The sequence below is a fragment of the Zootoca vivipara genome, chromosome 11, assembly GCF_963506605.1.
Source record: "Zootoca vivipara chromosome 11, rZooViv1.1, whole genome shotgun sequence".
NCBI lineage: Eukaryota > Metazoa > Chordata > Lepidosauria > Squamata > Lacertidae > Zootoca > Zootoca vivipara.
The window spans coordinates 4071352-4089930 of record NC_083286.1 but is presented as its reverse complement, the minus strand read 5'-3'; the positions used below and the strand labels follow the sequence as shown (position 1 = coordinate 4089930).

General features: G+C 43.7%; 1 protein-coding gene across 4 annotated transcripts in view; it reads right to left on the bottom strand.

Moving 5' to 3' along the window:
• Window positions 1-18579, bottom strand: part of PCSK5 (proprotein convertase subtilisin/kexin type 5) — a 225280-nt gene that overhangs the window by 187375 nt on the left and 19326 nt on the right. For all 4 annotated transcript variants that reach the window (XM_060280059.1, XM_035099988.2, XM_060280061.1 and 1 more), the window contains exon 2: window positions 13696-13800. In XM_060280059.1, the coding sequence (XP_060136042.1) occupies window positions 13696-13800 (105 nt within the window). The remainder of the gene's footprint in view (window positions 1-13695; window positions 13801-18579) is intronic.

The window sequence follows — 18579 nt, the reverse complement described above, 5'->3', positions numbered from 1 at the left end:
AACCCCAATCCACCAGAGTGGAAAGGTTTGGTTGAGGCAAAGGTGTCCATCCAACAAGCCTTGTTCTGCCAGCCTCCACCACAGCATCTCAGTGTTTGCCTGGCAAAGGATCTGTTTGATTCTGAACCAGCTCTGCTGCCATCACATGATTCACCAATGGACCAAATGTAGTGTAGCAATGTAGCATTCTTGCCTCAGCTCACCAACCACTGACGTGGTTGCTGCTTTGAAAACCACAATGAGGTGGCCTTTTAAGTCCTACAAGAGAAATGCGTCACTTTCGGGCTCTTGCTATTTTGAGGTCAGATTAAATCACATATTGGCAAGTTCAGGCCACACATTTAAGTTGATTCGGAACTCTCACACAACAAACCTGCTTCCCCAAAAGTATCTCTCTCAGCTGCTTCTTTCTCCCCACCATAGGGGAGGAAAAAGCAGCTGAAAGACATTACTCAGCCCTACAGCTGAGCAAGCCCCCATACTGCTGCAGCTCCCACAAGAGGGAGGGGTGGGGTGGGGCTTCCTTAAACTGCTCAGCTGGGGAGTGGGAAGCCCCACATACCGCTCCAGCTCACATAATTCAGAGCAGCACAGGACCTTCCTCAAAAGTGCAGGCAGGCAGACATAGCCCCAGAGGGTCCTTGACTAGAACCTTCTCAGGCTCCTGCCTCCGCCTGAGCAGGCTCCCTTTTCCTCCCCTGACCGCTCCGGCGGAGGCAGGCAAGCAGGCAAGCAGGCGGAGCCTCAAAAGGTTCCAGCTGAGTACCGCCTGCCTGCACCTTTGCACCTGTCTGCAAGCAATTTGAGCTAGGAATACATCATGGCTCCCCGGCCATCACCATGTATTGCCAGCTCAAAATGTCTGAAATCGGTATTACGATCTGAACGCCATACTGCTTTCAGACAATTTCCCGATATATCATCCAGCCCTACTTGGCACAGCATCATATAATGACCACTAGGTGTGCCATCTATGCAGGGCCATGGGGCTGAGGCCCCCTCAATATTTTGCAGCTAGGAGGGTCCTGTCAAGCACTCCCACAGCTGCCACTAGGCCCCATTGGGCCTCCTCCCACTGTGTGACATCACATGCACACTGGGCCCCCATGTTGGGCAGAACCCGGTACACCTGATGACCACATACACAAATAGGATCAGATACTCAATAAAGAGGTAATCTGGAAGTGACCACTGACAACGAGATTTAACCCAAAGAAACCCCACAGTATTTTGTTTATAGCCAGGCAGTTGGGAGTGCTTGGAATCACCTCTTCCAGGCAAGGGTCCCCCCCTCGTTCCCACTATGACTTGATGTATACATGTTGATAGTATTTTTTGGGGGGGGGGAGTTTTCTATGGAATGCTTACAGTGTTTAAGGCAATTATGTATGGCTAGCAAAATCCAGGGACAAAAAGAGAGCCACTAAACACAAACAAAAAAATTCCAGAATACACATTTTCAAGGGTATTTTTTCCAAAACATTATTCCACCAGTTAGTAAAGTGTTTACTGTGTGGGGAGGCCAAATAAAAGACAAAAATAAATACCTGTTGAAAGAGGAGGAAGACGTATGGAATATTGTTCCCCCAGTGGGAGAGGGGGAACAAGACATGTTCGATTCAAGGAGTCCTCAAAGAAGAACCAGCATGGAATAATGTCCTCCCAGTGAGAGAGGGAGGGCAGGATCTATGCTGGGGCCTGAGTTCAACGGGGGGGGGAATCGAGATAGGGCTGAAAAGTGGAAACATAGCTGGGTGGTACTGTGCTACAGTTGGAAAATTGGGGGGGCAGCAGGGGACAAAGAAGGGAGAGTGGTGGATAGGTGGCGAAAGAGTGGGAATAGGGTGAGGAGCAACAATGGGTTATTTTCTGATTGATTAAGATGGTCCGAAACTAGAACATTTTATGGAACTGGTTGATGCATCTGGGAGATCCGGAGTCCAGGGGAAGGGGGGTAGAATTAGATAAAAGTGGTTAAAGGTTATTATGATAGAAGATATGATATTTGAATGTATGGAAATTTTGGGGGGTATAAATTGTGAGGCTAATGGAAGAACTAGAGATGGATGGGGAAATAAATTTAGATTTGGATTAATTAATGAATTATAGGTTGAGGATAGTAAATTTTCTTTCTTTGTGTAGATTAGAATTGGCTGTGAAATAATGAAAAAATTGTGTTAGAATGATTTAAGATGATAAAGGAAAATTGCTTAATTTAGATTTAAAAATGGACCCAGTGTGGGGGGAATCGAGGAAGTCCACAATGTCAAGTTAATGTAAGAATTGATATGTTTTTTTCTCCCTTTTTTGATTATTTTCTTTTTTTCTTTTTTGTTTTTGTGTTGAAATGTTTGTAAATCAATAAATATTTGAAAAAATAAAAAATAAAAATAAATACATGTTGAATACCTTGGAAGTAGGAAGCAAAACTGAATTCTGAAGAAGAAAGAGCTGTGTGTTGATAAAATAAGCAAAGAAGAAGAAAGAAAGCAATTAAAGAAGAAATCGATCAATTAAAGAAGAAGAGATTAATTTTAAAAAAACAGGTTGGGGGGAAGAGAAAAAAACAGAATTTAATGCGAAAGAAGTGAGAATTCTATTCAGCCTTAAGGTATTTCATGGACAGAGAGATGAGTGAGGAGAGTATTAATTGGAGACAGTCACTGACAACTGAAAAAAATAGTGTGAACAACTGCAGGTAATTGTAGATTCTGTCCGATTCTGTCCGATATTGGAAAAGAGGCTTAGACAAATTCATTGAGGCTAAGGCTATCATAGCTGCTAGCCTTGATGGCTAAGCTCAGTGCCTCTACAGCTGGAGGCAGGAATGCTTCTGGAAACCCCAGGAGGGGAGAGGGCTCTTAGGCTCAGATCTGACTTCCTGGTTTTGAAAAGCCATCTAGTTGGTCACTGTGAGAACAGGATGCTGAACAGGATGGGCCATTGGACAGATCCAGCAGGCTCTCCTCATGTTCTTATGTGGAGTTACAGTCTGAGCCACAGACTGAGGGAGAAACTACAGAAGAGTAAATATGGTAGGAAATATTGCATAACGAAGAACAAAAACCTGCAAAGGAGAGAGAGAGAGAGAGAGAGAGAGAGAGAGAGAGAGAGAGAGAGAGAGAGAGAGAGAGAGAGAGAGATGGAATGAGAATGATGAAGAACAAATTTGTAAAATGTATAAAGATTATAACACTCCATACCTAAATAAATAAGAAAATAAGACACAGGCAGTTAGAAAACTATGGATAAGGTTTCTCTGCTTAGGAAAGTTCAAAGACCAGAATTGTTTTAAGTTAGGAAAGGAAACTTAACATGAGGAAGGAGCATTAAAAGATAAACACTTTGTGTGCAAACATAGTAATCCTGTGAAGAAAAAAGTGATGGCAGATGTGCTTATATTGAAGGAAAGATTGGAGGGGGGGTGAAAGGGAAAACTTGTAGAAAAAAGCATAAAGAGTTCCTCTCTCTCTCTCTCTCTCTCTCTCTCTCTCTCTCTCTCTCACACACACACACACACACACACACACGGTAGCAACATTAAGGGATTAGGGCGTGTTGAATTTTCCGAATTTCAAAAATTAGGGGTGTTAAAAAGTTGTAACATGACTCGGGAATTTAAAATATGTTTTAGTTAAATTAATGTAATTTAGTTTTACTTGGTAAATAACCACATAAAAATACTGGCTATTTTACATTTTTGTGGAATTCTCAATAATTTTAAACTTATTTAAAAAATGTGGAAAATGTGTGTAAAATTGCAGAAAAATCATTAAAAATTATTGTCTGTCTGTGGACAAATGCCAGCTCCATCAGCCAGTAAAGCGAGATGAGTGCCGCAACCCCAGAGTCGTCCGCGACTGGACTTAATGGTCAGGGGTCCCTTTACCTTTACCTTTCTACTTTTAGTTATATTGTATATGCCTGAGCATAACAAATAAGCCAAAACATGGAAGTATCAAGAGGAGAAGCAGAGAAGGGAGCAGGCTGCATCAAATGCAATTATTTTCTCTGCTGATGAAAAAATCCCCCAAACAGCTGATGACCAAGATGGAAGTTATGAACTGACCTTAGGAAAACCAAGTGCACCTTCCACTTCTAATAAAAATAGAGTACGATACAGTAGAAGTACATGAAGTTGCTATGCAGAGCATCTGATAGGGTGTTGGCCTGCTTGTCCCAGCTGCCATCACCACTGCCACCTTTATGGATGCTGACTTGATCACTGAAGAAGAGACTTGTAGTTGATCAGAATAAAGTCAAGAGGGCTCAAGAAAAAATGATGAAATCCCTGGATCAGGAATTGGATTGACTTTGTCAGAAGGGTGAAATTGACTGTGGCTGAAAGCAGGCAATTCATTATCACAGAACAGCAGTATTCTGTGCGCAGTGTGCCAAGTATCTCCGCCACTTCACTCTGGAGAAAGGCTCAAAAAGAGAAAAAACCAGCTGAAGTTATTGCTAATAATCTTGTAGATTTCATGAAGAAGAAGAGCATTGGTAAGGGCCTGCAGGCCATTGGAGGTGATTCTGCCAGGGGCGCTGACTTGCCCCCTACATTGAGGGGCAGTGGCATTTTGACAACAACAACATTGTATGAACACTGTGGGAAAACATGCATGGATGAGCAGCACGGATTCCTTAGTAAAGTCCTGTCTGGAAGTACCCACAGTGCCACCAAGTGACTCACTTCACCTAAACCAGCCTCACTCCAGTACCTCATTTGCCTCAGGCAACATCAGATTTTGTGGCTGGGCTGTCAAATAAGCAGCAGTGTATTGGAATTCTGTTTAGTTATCAGAGGCTATTTTTCCAAGCAGCTGCTATCACTGTGGAGATAAGGTGTAGTAGTTTCACCACTAACAATGCTTTATTCTCATCTTAATCTCCTATTTTAAGCTCTTGTTTTGTGCAACTCTACATGATGAAGATCTGATAAATTCTTCTGCCCTATTTTTCTCAATTTGACTATGGAAACCACTCCTGAGTTGTCCTGTGATGTAGAATCTCTTCACAGCATCCAATTTCAGACTGGATTTTGCTGTACTTCAGCTGAACTTGATATCTGTGTGTCTTTGTTTAGTCTTAAATCAATGGTTTGGCCAACAGGAATTTGTTCAAAAGCTCTGTTGCCAGACAGGTGAACTAAGAACTGTCAATTCATAAAGTGCTGACATACCTCAGGGTATTCCACAGGAAGGAGTGTCACCTGGTGATAGTAAATTTGCAAGCACTCAGCATAGTTCACCTTGTCATAAGCAAAGCAGCAAGAGTTGGTATAGGCCGGGGAAAGGTATAACTGCCTTGTTGGGCAGCATGCAGCAAATGAACCAGCACGTTTATAAAGCTCTGTATTTTGTGTGTGTAAGAACCAGGACCAGCCCAAGACATATTAACACTTGGGGTGAACCACAAAATGGTGTCTCCCCTAGCTAGGGTGAAGCCCCATTTTGTGTACCCCTCCAGCTTCTTCAGCCATGCCTGAGCTTGCCCCATGTCTGCTCTTCACACCCACCCAGCATCCCGCCCTCCTCTTTCTCCTCCTCCTCCTAGGCCTCAGCCACAGAATGGAGGGCAGTGGCACTAGCAGCAGAGGCTGCTGCCCCCCTCTCCCCTTCTCTCTCCCTCCCTCCCTCCCTCCCTCCCTCCCTCCCTCCCTCCCTCATCCCGCTCTGGAAAGAGCAAGTCGAGATGAAAGGGAAACTGTGCTTGCACTTGCCCAGCCGCTCTTGGAGCAGTGAGACAGCGGCATAGCAGTGCGCCCAGGCAGAGAGTGCACATTGCAGGGTGGCCGAAGGGGGACAGTGCCACCCTTTGACCGAGAGCAGCAACAAGGGCCTCCTTTTTCCTTGCCACTGCTGCGTCAGCCTCCTGCTTTTCATAATTCCCCTTTAGCCATGGTTTGGGCTTGCTTTCTCCACCTTCCATTTACTGTATCACAAGATTTTGGCAGGGGAATGTGCCAGTACTATGTATTGTTGAGCATCGTCAGAAAGTTTGAGTTTACGCTGTATGCCCAGACACACGACAGCAAATCATTAAAACAGGCTGAAGCAGGAGACCAGGCATCCCCAAACTTCGGCCCTCCAGATGTTCTGGACTACAATTCCCATCATCCCTGACAACTGGTCCTGCTAGCTAGGGATCATGGGAGTTGTAAGCCAAAACATCTGGAGGGCCGCAGTTTGGGGATGCCTGCAGGAGCCCATCCAATCATATGCCTTTTGCTCCCCTGGCCAGAGCTATATATTCCCAGTGTTAGAAATTCCCCAGGCATCAGTTGCATTCTGCGACTAGTGCAGGTCCAATGACGGCCAGGTGGAGATCTCTGGAAGCCAGGTTGGCAACTGACATCTCCATCTGGCTGACCCCTCAAGCTTTCTTAAACAAGTAAGCAGAATAATTTATTTATTATATTTTATTTATTACATTTATATCATTTGTTTTTCTCCAAGAAGTCCATGGTTAATCCCTACAACAACCCAGTGAGGTGTTTCAAGGCTGTGACTGGCCAAAGGTCTCCCAGTGAGCTTCTTGACTGAGTGGAGATTTGAACCCTCACCTCCCAGGTCCTAACCATTACACCACACTGGCTTCCTAGAGTGCTTCTGCTATGGAGCAGCTATATAAATTAAGTAGGAAAATAAATATATGGAAAGCAAAATGTCACCTGAAATATCTTCCATGTTTTAATGCATAAACTGCTTTAAGATTTTTTTTCTTTAAAATATAAAGAAATGAAATGAATACCAGCAGCAGCAGCAACAACAAATTTCATTGTAAAAAATATATGGCGGCAAGACTTTCCATTGTGGCGACCTTAACATAGGTTTAATGTGCTATTTGGCAATTAGCTTGCATATCTGGAGTTGATATGTTTTCTTCCATACAAACCTATGAGAACTCTAAGGTCACTATCTGAAAGTCTGCTCTCTACAACACTGGAATGGTTTTTGATTGGGAATCCAAACCATCTTTAACCCCACCTCTGATCTGCTTCAGACCAACTCCCAACCTGGCCCATGAGTGCCTCCCTTGTTCTCCTAAAATGGCAATGGTTCCCACCTGAGAGGTGCCAAAACTGAGTTCCAGCAAGTTCAGGCTGAAAAAAAGCCCTGCAACCTGTTATAGGAGTTTAATACTGCTGGACAATACGGCAGGGCGGTTCGAATCCCTGTGACGGGGTGAGCTCCCGTTGCTTGGTCCCAGCTCCTGCCAACGTAGCAGTTCGAAAGCACATCAAAATGCAAGTAGATAAATAGGAACCGCTATAGCGGGAAGGTAAACGGCGTTTCCATGTGCTGCTCTGGTTTGCCAGAAGCGGCTTTGTCATGCTGGCCACATGACCTGGAAGTTGTACGCCGGCTCCCTCGGCCAATAATGCGAGATGAGCGCGCAACCTCAGAGTCGGTCACGATTGGACCTAATGGTCAGGGGTCCCTTTACCTTTACGCATGACTCAAGCAGCAGTTTTTCTGGTTTGCAGCATGTATGGGCTGAGTCTTTTAAACATTATGTGGGCTGCATGGAATACTTCTAGTTAAGGACTTAGCTAAGGACTCTAGTTAATGAGGCATAGTGGAACCAAATGCATCACACTAAAACTCATACACACACTCCCCTATGTCTCCTGCAAGATCAATGCCATTAAATGCTTAGGTTTCATCAGGTTGTGTTACATCTGTTGCAAGTTAATAGAACAATAACCAGCTTTCCTTCAACGTAAAAATCCAAAGTCCTTAATCTGCCTTCAAGACAAGTGCTATCAACACTGCAACTTGTTGGAACATGACACCTGCCTGTTTTCTGGAGCTTGGGTTTCTGATAACAGGATAAAGTGGACAGTGGATATTACCACTTTTTTCCACAACCTGCTTCAGCACAGTGAATCTAAGCAATCTCAAGCAATAGTCCATCCTTACAGCCAGTCTAATGAGCAGTTTAAGTAAAAGGAAAGGAATGAGTGCAATCTTATTGACTACATTTCACATCCTAATCTATTTGTCACACTAATTAGGAAGTGAATCATTGTAAAGTTGTAGATGAATCTTTCTTGTTCAGCAATCTATAATGAGATTGTCAGACTAATGGAACCTCACAAAAGGCTTAGGAAAGAGCGAGGGAGAGGAAATTTTCTGATATGCCATTTAAACAAATGCATGCACAATTAAGAATATGAAGGCTGAACCTTTTGAGCCATCTGCTCAGGATAATTATGAAGAAGGCGAGCTATAAATGCAAGAAGTCATAGAATCGTAGAGTTGGAAGAGACCACAACTGCCATCCAGTCCAACCCCCTGCCAAGCAGGAAACACCATCAGATGGCTGTCAAGCCTCTGCTTAAGACCTCCAAAGAAGGAGACTCCACCACACTCCTTGGCAGCAAATTCCACTGTCGAACAGCTCTTACTGTCAGGAAGTTCTTCCTAATGTTTAGGTGGAATCTTCTTTCTTGTAGCTTGAATCCATTGCTCCGTGTCTGCTTCTCTGGAGCAGCAGAAAACAACCTTTCTCCCTCCGCTATATGACATCCTTTTATATATTTGAACATGGCTCTCATATCACCCCTTAGCCTTCTCTTCTCCAGGCTAAACATACCCAGCTCCTAAGCCGTTCCTCATAAGGGATCGTTTCCAGGCCTTTGACCATTTTGGTTGCCCTCTTCTGGACACGTTCCAGCTTTTCAATATCCCTCTTGAACTGTGGTGTCCAGAACCGGACACAGTACTCCAGGTGAGGTCTGACCAGAGCAGAATACAGTGGTACTATTACTTCCCTTGACCTAGATCAGGCATGTCAAACCTGCGGCCCTCCAGATGTTTTGGCCTACATCTCCCATGATCCCTAGCTAGCAGGACCAGTGGTTGGGGAAGATGGGAATTGTAGTCCAAAACATCTGGAGGGCCGCAGGTTTGACATGCCTGATCTAGATGCTATACTCCTATTGATGCAGCCCAGAATTGCATTGGCTTTTTTAGCTGCTGCATCACACTATTGACTCATGTCAAGTTTGTGGTCTACCAAGACTCCTAGATCCTTTTCACATGTATCCTCTCAAGCCAGGTGCCACCCATCTTGTATTTGTGCTTTCCTTTTTTTTTTTTTTGCCCAAGTGTAGTACTTTACATTTCTCCTTGTTAAAATTCATCTTGTTTCCTTGGCCCAGTTGTCTAATCTGTTAAGGTCATTTTGAAGTGTGATCCTGTCCTCTGGGGTATTAGCCACCCTTCCCAATTTGGTGTCATCTGCAAACTTGATCAGGATGCCTTCAAGCCCATCATCCAAGTCGTTTATAAAGATGTTGAATAAGACTGGGCCCAAGACAGAACCCTGTGGCACCCCACTAGTCACTTCTCTCCAGGATGAAGAGAAGCCATTGATGAGCACCCTTTGGGTTCGGTCAGTCAGCCAATTACAAATCCACTGAATGGTAGCATTGTCTAGCCCGCATTTTACCAGCTTCTTTACAAGAATATCATGGGGCACCTTGTCAAAGGCCTTGCTTAAATCAAGATAGGCTACATCCACAGCGTTCCCTTCATCCTGAAGGAGCGTCTCCACCTCCATCGCTCTGCTCGGACACTGAGGTCCAGTGCCGAGGGCCTTCTGGCGGTTCCCTCGCTGCGAGAAGCCAAGTTACAGGGAACCAGACAGAGGGCCTTCTCGGTAGTGGCACCCGCCCTGTGGAACACCCTCCCACCACTTGTCAAAAAGAAAAATAACTACCAGGCTTTTAGAGGACATCTGAAGGCAGCCCTGTTTAGGGAAGCTTTTAATCTTTAAGAAATTAGTGTATTTTAATATTTTCTGTTGGAAGCCGCCCAGAGTGGCTGGGGAAACCCAGCAAATGAGATCAGATTAGTCTGACATGACTTATTTTTCAGAAACCCATTTTCCAGAAACCCATTTAGTGATCACAGCGTTCCTTTCTAGGTGCTCACAGACCATTTGCTTAATGATCTGCTCTAGAATCTTTCCTGGTATTGATGTCAGGCTGACTGGGTGGTAATTGTTTGGGTCCTCTCTTTTCCCCTTTTTAAAAATAGGGACAACATTTGCCCTCCTCCAGTCTGCTGGGACTTCGCCTGTTCTCCAGGAATTCTCAAAGATTACTGTCAGTGGCTCTGAAATCACCTCTGCCAGTTCTTTTAATACTCTTGGATGTAGTTCATCTGGCCCTGGAGACTTGAATACATCTAAACTGGCCAAGTATTCTTGTACTACCTCCTTACTTGTTCTGGGCTGTGTTTCCCCTTCTGAAACAGGTTGGGCATTGTTTTCTTTTTTGGAGAAGACTGAGGCAAATAAGGCATTGAGGAGTTCTGCCCTTTTTTCTGTCCCCTGTTCCCATTTCACCATCTTCTCCTCTAAGCGACCCCACTGTTTCCTTGTTCTTCCTTTTGCTAAGGACATACCCATAAAACATGGCTTTTATAGCAAGGTAAGATCTCAGTTTGCCAGTGAACATTTACATTCATTTCCATCAGTAATCCTATGTTGTTAGTAAAACCAAATCTTTCAAATGGCAATTCTAATATGAAATTCTAGCTTGTTTAATGAACAGAATGAAAACACATCAATTAATAGAAAGATAAACATTTTTAAAAATGGAAATAAGAGTTTAAAATGTGCTAATTTTCCATACATTGCTACCAAATGGTTGTTGTTGTTGTTGTTTAGTCGTGTCCGACTCTTCGTGACCCCATGGACCAGAGCACGCCAGGCACTCCTGTCTTGCACTGCCTCCCACAGTTTGGTCAAACTCATGTTCGTAGCTTCAAGAACACTGTCCAACCATCTCGTCCTCTGTCATCCCCTTCTCCTTGTGCCCTCAATCTTTCCCAACATCAGGGTCTTTTCTAGGGAGTCTTCTCTTCTCATGAGGTGGCCAAAGTATTGGAGCCTCAGCTTCATGATCTGTCCTTCCAGTGACCACTCAGGGCCGATTTCCTTCAGAATGGATAGGTTTGATCTTCTTGCAGTCCATGGGACTCTCAAGAGTCTCCTCCAGCACCATAATTCAAAAGCATCAATTCTTCGGCGATCATCCTTCTTTATGGTCCAGCTCTCACTTCCATACATCACTACTGGGAAAACCATAGCTTTAACTATGCGGACCTTTGTCGGCAAGGTGATGTCTCTGCTTTTTAAGATGCTGTCTAGGTTTGTCATTGCTTTTCTCCCAAGAAGCAGGTATTTTAATTTCGTGACTGCTGTCACCATCTGCAGTGATCAAGGAGCCCAAGAAAGTAAAATCTCTCACTGCCTCCATTTCTTCCCCTTCTATTTGCCAGGAGGTGATGGGATCAGTGGCCATGATCTTGGTTTCTTTTTATGTTGAGCTTCAGACCATATTTTGCGCTCTCCTCTTTCACCCTCATTAAAAGGTTCTTTAATTCCTCCTCACTTTCTGCCATCAAGGTTGTGTCATCTGCATATCTGAGGTTGTTGATATTTCTTCCGGCAATCTTAATTCCGGTTTGGGATTCATCTAGTCCAGCCTTTCGCATGATGAATTCTGCATATAAGTTAAATAAGCAGGGAGACAATATACAACCTTGCCGTACTCCTTTCCCAATTTTGAACCAATCAGTTGTTCCATATCCAGTTCTAACTGTAGCTTCTTGTCCCACATAGAGATTTCTCAGGAGACAGATGAGGTGATCAGGTACTCCCATTTCTTTAAGAACTTGCCATAGTTTCTGTGGTCGACACAGTCAAAGGCTTTTTGCATAGTCAACGAAGCAGAAGTAGACGTTTTTCTGGAACTCTCTAGCTTTCTCCATAATCCTGCCCATGTTTGCTATTTGGTCTCTGGTTCCTCTGCCCCTTCGAAATCCAGCTTGCACTTCTGGGAGTTCTCGGTCCACATACTGCCTAAGCCTGCCTTGTAGAATTTTAAGCATAACCTTGCTAGCGTGTGAAATGAGTGCAATTGTGCGGTAGTTGGAGCATTCTTTGGCACTGCTCTTCTTTGGAATTGGGATGTAGACTGATCTTCTCCAATCCTCTGGACATTGCTGAGTTTTCCAAACTTGCTGGCATATTTGGTGTAGCACCTTAATAGCATCATCTTTTAAAATTTTAAATAGCTACCAAATTAGCCATGTGGTTAAACATTAAGATATTCTGTGAAATGCAAATAAACTGGATCACATGCAACAAATGACGAACAATTGTTTAATTCTTGCCAAAGAAATGAGACTGTCTAATAACAGTTCTTGGTGTGGGTTTCCTCCACTTCCTTGGACAACTAACATGCATATACCCTAGGATTTGTACTTGTGACAAAGAAGGTGCCACATTACTACTGCAAGCTATCTGGCACCCAGACCCTAACATTTGAAGTGCATGAGGTAACTTACCTTTCCAAAGCAGTGGGCGGCTGCTTTCTGGGCTCTGGGAAGCAGGTGGGAGGACTTTGGGACCCTGTCAGAGTTCTCCTGCCTACTTCCCAAAGCCCAGCAATCAGCCCCACCCCAATTGCTTTAAGGGATTTTGTCCAGGCGCATAACCCTTGTGTTGTGCTAGCTATCGGTTCATGTTGTACTGAGAGACATCAAGCGACTGGCATATCAGGTCTCAGAATCAAGACACATACTGAAATGTACAAGTTCCTTAATTGGCAGTGATAGAAATGGCAGTAAAGAAGTGGCTGAGAGGGGAAACACAGTGGATGTTAGCAGCCATGAACAACTTTGGGAAATGGCATGCTTAGAAGAGGTTTGAGGGACAAAAGAAAAAGTGAGGGCAAAAGTTTGGCATAGCTATAATAATGGAAAAGTATCATGAGAAGTATGTTACAAAGGAAAAAATTATCTACAAATTCAACAGAAGTCAGAATACACTATTAAAAAACAGAAGTGTAACCATTGAAATTGTTCCCGATACATTAAACAAAAACTTGTCAAATAAGTACCATCTTTCTTTTCCCCATGGAAGCTCCATACATTGCAAAGTTGCACAACAATAAGAAATTAAAGAGGCACAACTTTTCCATCTTCTGCACTCTTGGAAAATTTGGTGTGTTGAATTTCTGCCTGTTGTGAAGCAGTTAAAGAAGGCTCTCTTTTTTGGGGGGGGGAGGGGAACCAGCAGACATCTAGCAAGCTTATCCACAAATTACTTGTGTCTGGTATGCAATACCCCTCAAGTCCTTTACATTTCAAATAGCTTCACTAAACAGCTGGACTACTCCAAAGTAAGGAAATGGTTTCAGGGCTGCAGCCTCTGAGTGAACACAGGTGCAATGCACCTACGTCTGCTACACTGGGCCAAAGGTTGTAACCCAGCCAGAACAACTGCTGTGCAACATGCGGTTTCTTGGGATTGCAATAGCAGTACCATCTACTGTCACAAGGTATATTTCTTCATTCTACTACTTGCAAAGAAAATACCAAGAAGCTAGGATACTAATTTGGGGCTGTTTAAATTATTGAAGGTTGATCTACAGATCACCAGATCCATATACCAGTCCCTTATAAACTAGGTTGCACATCTTAGGACAGCAGGTCCGTGAATAATACAATACTGTCTTCATTATATCCTAATGTGAAGCAGAGGCTCAGTGAACAGATAATATGTCAGCTCTTGAAATCTTAGATGCCATCCAGGTAAATGTCTCCTAGTGTAAAGTTTCAAATTAAAAATGTAAGTGCTTGCATCTTATATGATTGGCTAGCTGGGTTATCTTACCTTTGGTTCCATTGAAATGAAGCTGTGCGTACCTCTACTTGAGAGAACTGACCTTTTAATCGTTTTACTATGGTAGAAGTGGTAGTAATCCTTCAGTGCTCCAATCTGTAGGGAGGGGGGGGGGGAAGTGGAGAGGGAGAAAAGAGGGAGATTTAATTTATTAAAAACAGTTTGTTTGTTTTTGAGAAAACCAGCACTATAAATTATGCAATTTCCTGCTGTTTTACTTGATCCTCAGTGTTCATCTTTCAAAAGGACATATGATTTGAAATGGATGGACTGTCCTCAAGGCATAGCTGCAAAACCATATATTATACCTGAGCTGCTTATTCTGTCTCTATCTTTTTAATGTCTAATTTATATACAGCATTTTAAGTAATTTTGTACAAATCATCACCCAACTGTCTTCACAAAAAAAAGGATAAAAATCATCACTGTGTGTGTGTGTGCACGCTCGCACGCATGTGTAACATTTATATAACACTCTTTTCTTCCAAGGAGCTCAAGGTGGTGTTCATGATTCTCCTCCTCCCCAGTTCATCCTCACAACAACCCTGGGAGATAGGTTAGGCTAAGAAATGGTGAAGTGGTAAGACATCTCTTACCAGGGTCACCCAATGAGCTCCATGGCTGAGTAGGGATCAAGCCCCGGTCTCCCAGGTCACAGTACAACACTCTAATCATTATGCCGTATTGCTATCCAGTACACTCAAGGAAATTTACTGTAAAAAGTACTATATTCAGCTTTTTATATCATTAGTTCACAAAACAAAATCCATCTGACGTATCACAAAGAATAAATTCTATTAGAACTTTAGATTACTGGTATTCCTTTTATTAAAAATTAGGAAACCAGCACACAACTTATCTTTTTAAATGAACATTTTTTAAAAAAATTATAGATTCACTTTAAATATAATTTTAAAAATAATAATACCACTGACAATTCCAGCATTATAAATATTCAGACCTTTACAAAGCATGAGAAGGTTAAAAGACAAGCCTTGGGGGTTCGAAAGCCTCCATTTCTAACTTACATAACCCCTGCTTTAAAACAGTTGTGTTGGCTGCCAATTCATTTTCCAGCTGAATTAAATATGTCCACATTAGTGTTTAAAGCCCTAAATGGCATTTGAAAGGCCACCCCCTTCCCTACAGAAACTCTCTTGTCTTGAGATTGGCAGTAGGAATCCTCTTCCATCATTCTTAGATGTTCAGGTGGTGGCAGCCCAGGAGAAATGCTCTCTGTGACAGCCCCTGAGCTGTGGAATTCTCTCCCTGCAGAGGCATGTTTTGTATCTTCATTCCAAAGTATTCACTGCATTCAGAAATCAAACCATTTCTTCCTCATTTTCTTCACTCACAGGCTTGGCATAATTTTTGATATTTAAACCGAACTCCTTTTGCAGTCCAGTCCAGTTTACCAAAAGACTTAACACACTGGAGGATGGGGAAGAACTGCAGGCAGCCGGCAGCTGTTGCCAGCATTGTATGCTGTCCATGTCACAGAGATGTCTGACAGTTAAGAGAGCACAGCTGGTGCTATAAAGCTTGCAAAGGAATAGCAATGTGTAACTACCTGCTATCCAGTAGTGGTTCTCCTAACCAATCTTTGTAGGTGACCCTATTAGGAAAAAAACTATTGAAAAGAAGTGCTTTCTTACACCATCATAAATATCAATTTATACAACTATCTAAGGGACCCAGGTGGCGCTGTGGGTTAAACCACAGAGCCTAGGGCTTGCTGATCAGAAGGTCAGCGGTTCAAATCCCTGTGACGGGGTGAGCTCCCATTGCTCAGTCCCAGCTCCTGCCAACCTAGCAGTTCGAAAGCACGTCAAAATGCAAGTAGATAAATAGGAACCGCTACAGCGGGAAGGTAAACGGCGTTTCCGCGTGCTGCTCTGGTTCGCCAGAAGTGGCTTTGTCATGCTGGCCACATGACCTGGAAGCTGTACGCCGGCTCCCTCGGCCAATAATGCGAGATGAGTGCGCAACCCCAGAGTCGGTCACGACTGGACCTAATGGTCAGGGGTCCCTTTACCTTTACCTTTTTTGCAACTATCTAATCTTATAGCAATAAGCAATATAGGTTTCACTTCAATTGGTTACCTAACAAGACATTGTCTGTGCACCTGAGCACCATAACTCAACAACAATCAAGCAAAGGATTTGTGCATATAGGCTCAGCACCGACAAAAGCCCCATTCAGGAGCTCATGCTCCTCACGCATAACCAAAATCAAGGGTAGGAATTCAACGTCACACTCTCCCGATCGTTCAGTCACTGCAAGCATTTCTGCTTTCCTGGTGGAATTATCCCTCCTCTCATGCTCCCTCTCTTGACCCTCCAGAGAGGAACTGGGGGAGGAGAGCAGGGAGCCCCATTGTGCTAGCATTGTGCTAGGTTCCACTAGCATGGTGGGTTAATTGAATCTGGTGCCCTAGGAGCAAGAGTGTGCTCCAAACGATCCTCTTTATTGTGTTAACAGCCCTCAGTGAGATTGAGAGCAAAGGTCTGAAGCAAGGAGCTTCTTCTACTCTTGAAGGCTCCCCAAGCACTTTAGGGTTTTCAATTGTGTGGGGAGCTTCCACATGCTGTAGTTATTAAGCCAAAATATTCAATGCAATTTCATCTACTATGTGCCTCTCTTTAATTAACACAGATCAAAGAGGTTCTACTTTTTAATGAGGAACCTTTACTCCACCCCAATGACTGGAGTTATTGTAAAGCTATAATATTAAAGAAAGTAATTAAATTCTTTTTCAAATCCATTACTTGGTGCATACAAAACAAAATGCATTTTCGTAAAGAGCAAAGGAACTGAAAGTTTTCTCCAGGCCATTCAGTGTTTTAACTGCCTGCTGCTGATTTAAGAATATGTTGTTCTGGTGCATATGGAGCAGCCAAAAATGGCATTTTGCACTAGCAGCTCGCCACCGGCTTAATAACAGAATTCCATTTTACATTTTGCCAGTAGCAGTATAATATGGAATTACTTATGTACAATGCAGCAATACTCAAAGAAGAAACAGACAACTCTGGTGCTCAGAACTAATGTATATACTGCAGTGACACCAGGCTGCCCCCAACATTTTTTTTGAGGGGGCAATGCATGGCATGTGGGTGACCCAGCATGCATGTGGCGAGCGATGTCACACATCTACTGACATGTGCAAGCCAGTGCAGCCTTCCGTTAGGCTGTGCCGGTCGCCACAGAGTTTCTAGGTACCACGCAGGCTGATGCAACCTTCCGCAACATTGCTCCAGGTCCCCTCAATATTTTTTGGGGGGGGCTGAGCCCCCTTCAAACAAATATTGAGGGAGCGTAAGACACTTGGTGGCTACAGGAAGGGAGGGGCGAGATGCAGGGATCTTGGCTCAGTGCAGCATGTGGCAGTGGGAGGGGCAGAGGCGGGATGACGGTCACTTTGCGCTGTATCAGGCTAAGTTCCCCACCCCTCACCTGCCCCCTTACCCCTCCCATTTCCCTCTTGGTAAACACTAGAGACCCACTGTGTTGGGAGGCCAGGAGAGCAAGGATGCCCCACCCATGCCACCTTACTGGCTGCTGCTGGGTGCAATATTCTTAACAAAAAGAAAGATAATACAGTGGTACCTCGACTTACGAAGGCGATCCGTTCCGCGGCGCTCTTCGGAAGTCGAATCCTTCGTAAGTCGAAGCGTCCATTTTGCGCATGCGCAGAACGAGCGCGGGGCAAAAATACTTCCGGGTTAGCGGACTTCGGAAGTCGAGGCATTCGTAAGTCGAGGTACTACTGTATTGAACTTAAATTTATGATTACAGCCTTAACTGCTACATATTCCTTGAGTAATTTGCTCAAAAACCTAGAGGGGCCATGTGTTCCCTGCATTTCTGATCTTTGTCTGAATATTTGCGTAGCTAATTAATGATTATGTTGATAGACCGTTGTAACTGTTTAAACTCAATTTGCAAACTACTACTTGGGTACTTGAAGCCTGCATCCAAATATTAGAAGATTTTCAGCATTCTTCAGCTTGGCTGCTCTTGCTCTTGCTCTGTGCATTCTCTTGTCAAGTTTTCCTTCTCTTCTCCAGGTCTTTACCTTCTCATGCTATGGGCCCCATGCTTTCCTAAAGCTATGTACACACTTCCATTTACGCTGCATCAAGTGCACTTCCATCGATGGTTTGGGAAGTGGTATACACACGTTAGCCACAATCCATATCTATTTTGTAACTCTCTTGTCATTTTTTAATATACAAAATACTGTAATTTGATGCATTTCCCAGCCAACTTCAATCTGAATTGAGAAAAAGAACAACTTAGGTGCATTTTAAGCTGGCCATGTACACAACCTCAGGCCCTGGTTCCAGTCCTCCTTGCTGACATCTCTCTCTCTCATGTGAACCTCTTACGTTTTTCACTTCTCTTCTAAACTCTCAGGGCAGTGCACAACAGTCAAAAAATAAAATAAAATAAAAGCATATGGATTAACACAGCAGAACAATAAACCCCAAGCAGAGGAATAAAAGGCGGCAGCCACCCCCCAGACCTTTTCACTTTAAAGCCACACTGAAAATACACCTGGGGGCATTCCATACAGAGAGCTTCACAGCTGCAAAGGCCTTCCTCTTGTCACCGCCACCCCCACCTCACTTCAGAAGCCAGGGGAACTCAGAGAAGTGCCTCTGGCAGCAACCTCAAGTGATCTTTTTGATATCTGAATCCCAAAACTTTAAAGGTAAGGACCAGCACTTTGAATTGTGCTCAGGGAAGAAATGGCAGCCAATTTAGTTGCGTAGAACTGGTGGGGTTGTTTTCACTTTGGTCAGCTCCAGGTAGTACATACCGGTAAGTTTCTAAGAAGTCTTCAAAGGCAGTTCCACATACACTGTATT